We start from the raw sequence: 10,000 nt of genomic DNA, 5'->3' as shown, positions 1-10,000 counted from the left end.
TCAAACTCCAGTCAGGCTTTCTTCTGTCTCTCTCTTAGCAGTGGGGTCTTCCTGGGTCCCCTACCATAAAACCCCCTTTCATTGAGTTGCTGACCAATCGTGCGAGTTGAAACTGTTGGACCTTGTGTCTGAAGGTCAGCTTGAATCTGTTTGGCAGTTGATCGAGGTGACTTCTCCGCCATTCGAACAATCCTTCGCTGCAATCTTCGATCAAGTTTTCTCTTGTGGCCACGTCCAGGGAGGTTGGCTACAGTGCCATGGGCCGTAAACTTCCTGATAACATTGCGTATGGTGGACACAGGAACATCAATGTCTCTGGAGATGGAGTTGTAGCCTTGAGATTGTCCATGTTTGGCTACAATCTTGTGTTTGACCTTCTCAGACAATTCTTTGGTTTTCTTTCTTTTCTCCATGCTCATTGTGGTACACAGTGACACAAAACAGCAGAATGACTCCTTTTCTCTATTCAAACTGTTTGAATGAGTGATTTTTATATTGCAGGCATCTGTGACTCACCACAGGGTGAGTTCAATTCCAAAATAAAGGAGAATCACCTGCTTGGAATTCTATTATTTCTAACAACTTCTAAAAGGTGCCAATAAGATTGTCCGAGCCATTTTAAGGTTTCTGTGTGGAATAAGCTCGGATTTAGTAATTTTTTCAGCTTTTAAAAAGTTTTGTTCGACTGCAAACCAAAATATTTTTTCATTTCAACAATTTTCTTGAAAAAATGGTGCATTATTTGAAAAAAGTGCAAGGGTGCCAATATTTTTGGCCACGACTGTAACTGTCCCTAAATGTAGGGTTACTGCTTACCTCCACTTTTCGTCCTTGTGATCTTTTCTCGACTTTAAAATGACCTCCCCTTTTCTGTCCAATTATGTTCTCTCCACTCCTTTAAAATGGATTTGGTTCCCTTGTATGGTCTGTATATCCGCACTTGGGTAGCCTGCGTATTTTTTCCGAACCCATTTCTCCATCCTTTGCATACCAACTGCTTCTGCGTCATTGCCCTTTGAACATCACCCTTCTGTCATCCAGCTCTGACATAATTCTCAGCCTTTGTAAATAGGCAATAAAAACATTTCAATGGCAACTAACGACCCAATTAATTAAATGGCTTTTGCAATATGCTTCACTGCCAATGCTATACCATCCATCACAAGTCGTGTTTTGATTCGGCACCTCATTACGCAAGCAGCACAAGAACTACTGATCGTTTATGCACAATCAGATTTCTCATCGTAAGCAGAAAGAACAATGTTGCTGAAACAGTATTGCTATTTTTTTGGGGGGGAGGGGGAGGTAGGCATGACACTGCTCACACCTAATAAATGCAGATCTTAAAACACCCATGAACTCCTGGCATGGTAAACTCATAAATACAAAGCCTGAAACAATAGGTCCTTCACAGTCAGGTGAGGAAATTCCCAATGGACACACGTTCACCACCCGAAAGCCCCTAAAGTAAAGGATACGTACCAAAAGGCCTGTAGGGCTGTGTTGGCTGCTGTGTTAAACCCCGTTTGTACAAAGGCCTTCCAGGGCCACTTTCGTCGGCCTGAGAGGGAATAAGGATGAGGGGTAAAAATTAAAATGATATTTTCATATCAAAGATGGTTTTCAGCTCGATGCGATTCTAATAATTTCAGAGAGCTCTTGATATAATGAGTCGTAAAACTAAACAGTTTATATATACGGTAAATGCTAAAGTTCAAATTTGTTTAAGGTCTGCATAACTGTAACCATGTTGTTGTTACGAGTACTGTCGCAAAGCATCCATCACGAAGCATGAAATAAATTACAAATGAAACAACAAGAGAGCAAATAAAATAAATAAAGCCTCCATAAAAACAAGTTTCCACTTTGGCCTTGGCCACTCTCATCGCTCAATTTTGAGATGCCACTCGAGTGCTTTCGGGAACTTAAAGGAATTTTGTCAAATACAAAAAAAAAATGCAATCGAGTGTGGACGAGAGCACTGGCCTGAAATGCAATGTAACAGCTTAAGAGCATGCGAGGTGGGAATGCAGCCATTGCTGAAGGCGAATCACGAGTGAGGAAGAATGTAACGTGGATGCAATTGGAATGAAAAACGGTAAGAATGACAGTGGGCCGAGTCCTGCCCAACGCTTGACGATATCAAAATCGATTCCAACACGAACCTTTCACAATAACCGCAGTATTTCTGAGCAAGGTGAGGAGTGCACTTGATAATAATCATTCTAATGTGGATAAACAACACGACTTTAACATGTTGAATGGAGATTGTTTTCCCTCATCCTGTTTCTTGCTATTTCACCAAAAACACACACACACACACACACACACACACACACACACACACACACACACACACACACACACACACACACACACACACACACACACACACACACACACACACACACACACACACACACACACACACACACACACACACACACACACACACACACACACACACCCTTACCAAGGGCAGCATTCACTAATGACTGTCACTGCGGCGAGTGAATGTATCACAAAGCGAATTAAACTGAAAAATGAAGGACTGAGAGGTGTTACAGATAACAAGAAACATGATTAGGCCTCAAACACTTTTCTATCAAATTATAACAGTGATCCTGGGAAGGAGGATGGGAAAGGCAATTACAAAAAAGAGAAGAAGTGTGCCACCAAGGGAAATGTGCTGCTTGGGTGTAAGGAATGGAGCGCTGCATTCAGCTGCCTAAAAACCTGCAAAGCTCGACTTGATGCTTGACCACAGACCAGACAAGATGATTACATGAACCAAGGCCAAGACGTATCGATTACAGCACACGTTGCTGTGCCAATGAAGGAGAATTTCTAATTTTAAACAGCAAAGCCCAAAAGCATATTGATTTCCAGTCACAAAACAGCTGTAGAGGTTCCGCAACAAGATCCTCAGCGATAATCATTTTCATCTTTTACAAGAAATAAACAAAGGAAAATTCAAGTTGATTCATCAACTACAGCACAGTAATAGTTTTGTATCATCATGGCTAAAAGAGATCATTTTTTTCATATGCAACCTTTATACCTCCACCACCGAAGGTGGAAGGAGGTTACGTCTGTCTGTTTGTTTGTCTGTCTGTCTGTCTGTCTGTCTGTGGGCACGATATCTCAAAAAGTTGTGGATGGATTCGGATAAAATTTGTGGACAGGTTGGGTGTGTGACAAGGACAAAGTGATTCGATTTTGGTGAAGATTCGGATCTGGATCCAGATACGAGAGTTATTTAATTTTTGAAGTGATTACTCACCATTGAAAGGACCAAAAAACGATATACAGCATAATACTTCAAAAAGTTATTGGGCTCGATATGTTCCACTGGATCAGGCATTGCATGGCGGAGGTACCAAGTGCCCTTCTAGTTCAATTCTGTCTTCTCTGAATTACATTTTTAAACAGTTATGAATGCAATACTCCTTGGAATCTTTGCTCTCTTCTTTGTGTAACACAACCACCAATTACCTGAACTGTGGGACGCACATGAACCATCGGGCCAGTTCACTGCCCTTTACACTCAGATAGGGCACATTTAAAACAGCAGAGCAGGAAGACAACTCCAGGGGGATATACCGATAAACACCCCAAGACAGTTAGTCAAAAAAAGGGATACTCCAAAATGAACTGCCATATCACGAATGAATCTCAGAGGTTGAGATGTTGTGCTCACTGGGCTATGAACTAACAGGTCTGCTTCAAGAGTAAGGAGAATATATCAAAGGATGAAGAATCTTGAGATGCTTCAATGAACAATTTTCCTCAGCAGTAGAATTTGAAAAGAGAATCATCAAAAGTATTTTTTAACATTCATTTGAAGCTCACGAGGGAAGTTGTTTTGTGCGTGTGTGTGTGTGTGTGTGTGTGTGTGTGTGTGTGTGTGTGTGTTTGTGTGCGTGCGTGCATACACATACATACAAACATACATACATACATATATACATATACATGACAGAAGTAAATAGACACCATGGTTTCAAAATATATATATTTTTTTTACATTTGAAGAACATTTGACCCATTTTAACACATAAACTAGTATGTGGTGGATTTGCCATTTGCAGATTTCAACGCTTTTAATCTCAGGCAAAGAACTAATGAGTTCCAAAATTTTCTCTCATGGGATTTCTGACAGGCTTCACGTAAACGGGTTGGGAATTCTGCCCGTGATGTTGGTTTCCTGGACTTTTGCCGCGCAGCTCAATCCAATATGGCCCAGAGGTGTTCAATGGGATTCATGTCAGGTGACTGAATTGGCCATGGAGGTCACTTAATCCCATTTCTGTGCTACCATTCTTTGGTCTTTTTTGCAGTATGGCATGGAGCTCCATCTTCCGTGAACAGAGTGTTGTTTTTGACCATCTGACCAGTGGAGAAGATGGGGGGAAGTGCATCCTCAAGGACAGAAATGTATATCATTGAGTTGATGTTGCCAACACACTCTACAAGCTTTGACCGACCAGCGCTCCAGATTGCTCCCCACACGATCACTGAAAAACCACCGTGTTTGACAGTTGGCTGCAATCGGTTCAGAGAACTCTTGACTGGGAAGTCTCGAGACCCATACACATCCACTCTCAGAAAATTGAGCAAATTGGGACTCATCAGAAAAAATGACGGTTTGTCAAAACTCCAAGTGTCTGGTGGCCATCTCATCAGCCCACTTTTCACTCCTTTGAATGTTGGTTGGTCGAAGAAGAGGTTTTCTCCGAGCTGCTCTCCCATAGTAGCCCAGTTGATGAAGGTACCGCATGGCAGTTCTTGAGCGAACTTGGACCTCCTCTGCAGCATCTGCTGCCTTGCAATGGGAAGCTTTTTCAATGGACCGCTTGACAGCTCGAATACACCTTTCTGAGGGCCCAGATCAACCAGAATGGGAAGCTGTGGATTCCTTGCCTTCGCTGGTGAATTGCATAAAAGCAGAATGCCAACAATTCGTCCTCTTGAAAATCACAAAGATCGTGTGCTCCCTGGGTTCGAGGCATAGTTAATTGTCGGATAAGACCTAGAAACTCGTTTCTGCAAATAAATAGTTGAATATTTGAACAAATCACTGAGTAAAACTTGCTTTATACAGAAGAAATGAATACATTTAAGGTGTCTATTTACTTCTGCATATATGTGTGTATGTAATATATATATGTGTATGTAATATATATATGTGTATGTAATATATATGTGTATGTAATATATATGTGTATGTAATATATATGTGTATGTAATATATATATATATATATATATATATATATATATATATATATATATATATATATATATATATATATATATCAGTCAGGTCAGGTTCGATCTGTGACCTGCTACAGGTACCATGTAAACCTGTACTAACCTGTTCCATGGTCGGGTTGTCGGCGACTAAACCGTCTCCCCCACCAGGTTTTCTGGTGAGGAGGGTGTTTGGATATGGACACCCAGCAGGATTAAAAACAAAACCTGTCAAAGGGCGGAGGAGCTCCTTGTGAGCCAACGGCCATCCATATCTAGTGCCCAACTGTGTCTGCGGACGTCCTCCTGCAGTTGGGTTACTTCTTATTAGGAGGTTGGTGGCAGGATTTGCACTCCGGCCACCGTAAAACGCTTCATTCCGCAAAACGCAAAAACGCAAAAAAATCTGAAAACCCACTCCGTGGGAGTACCTCCTGTGCAGCTTCCCTTCGCAGGGCAGCTCACCGGATGACAGGATTGGGGCAAAGCCTTCGGGACCCCCAATCTTTGATAGGAGGGAAACCACAGGGTAACATCCCTGGGTCAGATTGCGGGAGAGTGTGTCGGAGTGGTGCTGAGGTGTCGTCCACTAGACGCCGGTCTCCTTGGGTTAACCTGAGGCGGTCCCTTCGGGTGGGTGCCTGGAATGTCCTATCCCTAAGAGAGGATGATCACCTGTCTCTGTTATCATCTGAGCTCAAGCGTTTGGACATCGAGATTGCAGCTCTCTCTGAGGTTTGGAGACCGGATTGCGGCGAGATAATGGTGGGTGGTTACACCTACTATTGGTCTGGTCGCTCTGATGGTTACCATACCCAAGGAGTTGCTGTAGCTGTGTCCAATAAGCTGACCCCAATGATAATTGAGGTAACACCGGTCAACGAGCGTATTATGAGATTAAGGATTCGCCACTCCTTAGGTGTCATTTCCCTGGTCTCTGTTTATGCTCCGATATATATATATATATATATATATATATATATATATATATATATATATATATATATATATATATATATATATATATATATATATATATATATATATATATATATATACACATATACATATACACATATATATTCAATTATAAATACTCGTGTATATAAATACACCTGTCACCATCTTCGAATCTGCCGCCATCAAGTGAACTGACGTCGATCATTATGGCTCCCGAAAGACCCAATTTGAACCAACCAGACAAGAAGAGGAGGAAAACAATGACAATGGAGGTCAAACTTGATATCCTGAATAAATCATCATCAGTTTCTGCTTCATCTTTGGCCAGGCAATATGGCGTGATTGAATCAACCATTAGGACGGTACAGAAGGCCGAAGATAATATCCGTACCAGCGTTCGTGCAGGAGCCTCCATCTCAATATCATGCGTTAGCAGCAGAGACACCCTTGTTGAAAAAATGGAGAAGAGATTGAGTGTCTGGATCGAAGATCAGAACCAGAACACTGCTCTCGTGGGTGGACCCATAATAGGAAGAAAGGCCATTGGCATCCTGAAGAAGGAAGCCCAACCTGATGAAGAAACTGAGTCTTCTCCAGCACCATCATCATTTCAAGCAAGCAGGGGCTAGTTTGACAAATTTAAAATTATATATAACCTCCATCATGTCAAGCTGGTTGGAAGGCTGCTTCTGCTGATGTAGAAGCAGCTACAGAATACCCAAAAGAGGTTCAGAAGCTGATAGAGGAGAAAGGTTATCTGTCAGAACAAGTCTTCAATGCAGATGAGACAGGTCTCTTCTGGAAGAAAATGCCCAATCGGGCCTGGATTTCGAAAAAAAAAAGGAACGAACTCAGGATTTAAAGCTGCAAAAGACAGATGCACCCTTCTCTTTTGTCGCAATGCTGCTGGGGACTTCAAATGCAAGCCAATGCTTGTCTTCAGAACAGAGAACCCCAGAGCTCTGAAAAGCAAGACAAAGTCCATGTTGCCGGTCTTTTGGAGATCAAACAAAAAAAGCCTGGGTTATTGCCAAAGCATTTGAAGACTGGTTTGAAAACAGCTTCATTCATGAGGTGAAGGGTTATCTGGCAAAGAACAACTTGGCTTTCAAGGTGCTTCTTATACTGGATAATGCACCAGGACATCCACCATCCTTAACTGAGTACCATCCTCATGTTAAGGTGATATTCCTGCCTCCTAACACCACATCATTGTTGTATTTTCTAAAATCGACATTTTTTTAAATCTTGAAATTTGACATACATACATACATACAGTACGTATACATACATACATACATACATACACATACATACATACAGTACATATACATACATACACACATACAGTACATCTACATACATACACACATACAGTACATATACATGCATAGATACACACATACAGTACATATACAAACATACATACATACAGTACATATACATACATACATACAGTACATATACATACATATAGTAAAAATACATAAATACAAACACACATACAGTACATATACATATACATACATACAGTACATATACATACATACATACAAACATGCATACACACATACAGTACATATACATACATACACACATACATACATACAGTACATATACAAACTCACATACAGTACATATACATACATACATACAGTACATATACATACACACATACAGTACATATACATACATACATACATACATACATACATACAAACAGTACATATACATACATACATACAAACAGTACATATACATACATACATACAAACAGTACAGATACATACAAACACACATACAGTACATACATACAGAACAGATACATACATACAGTACATATACATACATACAGTACACATACATACATACACACATACAGTACATATACATACACACATACAGTACATATACAAACATACATACAGTACATTTACAGACACACATACAGTACATATAAGTACATACAGTACATATACATGCATACAGTACATATACATACACACATACAGTACATATACATACATACATACAAACAGTACATATACATACATACAAACAGTACAGATACATACAAACACACATACAGTACATACATACAGAACAGATACATACATACACGCATACAGTACATATACATACATACAGTACACATACATACATACACACATACAGTACATATACATACACACATACAGTACATATACATACATACATACATAACATATACACACACATACATACAGTACATATACACACACATACATACAGTACATATACATACATACATACATACAGTACATAAACATAGATACATACAAACAGTACATATACATACATGCATACAAACAGTACAGATAAATACATACACACATACAGTCCATATACATACATACATACATAAATACATACATACAGTACAGATACATATACATACATACATACATACAGTACATATACATACATACATACATACATACATACATACATACATACACACATTCAGTACATATGCATACATACATACAGTGGGGAGAACAAGTATTTGATACACTGCCGATTTTGCAGGTTTTCCCACTTACAAAGCACGTAGAGGTCTGTAATTTTTATCATAGGTTCACTTCAACTGTGAAAGACGGAATCTAAAACAAAAATCCTGAAAATCACATTATATGATTTTTAAATAATTAATTTGCATTTAATTGCATGAAATAAGTATTTGATCACCTACCAACCAGTAAGAATTCCAGCCCTCACAGACCTGTTAGTTTTGCCTTTAAGAAGCCCTCCCATTCTCCACTCATTACCTGTATTAACTGCACCTGTTTGAACTCGTTATCTGCAATAAAGACAGCTGTCCACACTCAATCAATCAGACTCCAACCTCTCCACAATGGGCAAGACAATAGAGCTGTCTAAAGACATCAGGGACAAAATTGTAGACTTGCACAAGGCTGGGATGGGCTACAGGACAATAGGCAAGTAGCTTGGTGAGAAGGCAACAACTGTTGGCGCAATTATTAGAATAAGCAAGAAGTTCAAGAAAACAGTCAATCTCCCTTGGTCTGGGGCTCCATGCAAGATCTCACCTCGTGGAGCCTCAATGATCATGAGAAAGGTGAGGGATCAGCCCAGAACTACACGGCAGGACCTGGTCAATGACCTGAAGAGAGCTGGGACCACAGTATCAAAGAATACCATAAGTAACACACTACGCCGTCATGGATTAAAATCCTGCAGCGCACGCAAGGTCCCTCTGCTCAAGCCAGCGCATGTCCAGGCCCGTCTGAAGTTTGCCACTGGCCATCTGGATGATCCAGAGGAGGAATGGGAGAAGGTCATGTGGTCTGATGAGACCAAAATAGAGCTTTTTGGTTTAAACTCCACTCGCCGTGTTTGGAGGAAGAAGAAGGATGAGTACAACCCCAAGAACACCATCCCAACCGTGAAGCATGGAGGTGGAAACATCATTCTTTGGGGATGCTTTTCTGCAAAGGGGACAGGACGACTGCACCATATTGAGGAGAGGATGGATGGGGCCATGTATCGCGAGATCTTGGCCAACAACCTCCTTCCCTCAACAAGAGCATTGAAGATGGGGCGTAGCTGGGTCTTCCAGCATGATAACGACCCGAAACACACAGCCAGGGCAACTAAGGAGTGGCTACGTAAGAAGCATCTCAAAGTCCTGGAGTGGCCTAGCCAGTCTCCAGACCTGAACCCAAAAGAAAATCTTTGGAGGGAGCTGAAAGTCTGTGTTGCCCAGCAACAGCCCCGAAACCTGAAGG

The 10,000-nt window shown here is 40.7% G+C and overlaps 1 protein-coding gene across 5 annotated transcripts in view; it reads right to left on the bottom strand.

Moving 5' to 3' along the window:
• Positions 1-10,000, bottom strand: part of LOC147011936 (ATP-dependent RNA helicase with zinc finger domain-like) — a 310,053-nt gene that overhangs the window by 1,774 nt on the left and 298,279 nt on the right. For all 5 annotated transcript variants that reach the window (XM_085857677.1, XM_085857678.1, XM_085857680.1 and 2 more), the window contains exon 28: positions 1,483-1,561. In XM_085857677.1, the coding sequence (XP_085713803.1) occupies positions 1,483-1,561 (79 nt within the window). The remainder of the gene's footprint in view (positions 1-1,482; positions 1,562-10,000) is intronic.

The sequence above is a fragment of the Eptatretus burgeri genome, chromosome 15 (genome assembly GCF_056783735.1).
Source record: "Eptatretus burgeri isolate ZD-2024b chromosome 15, Ebu_testis_v1, whole genome shotgun sequence".
In the NCBI taxonomy this organism is placed as follows: domain Eukaryota; kingdom Metazoa; phylum Chordata; class Myxini; order Myxiniformes; family Myxinidae; genus Eptatretus; species Eptatretus burgeri.
Note: the sequence above shows the minus strand (reverse complement) of the source record. Positions and strands in the feature narration are given on the sequence as shown.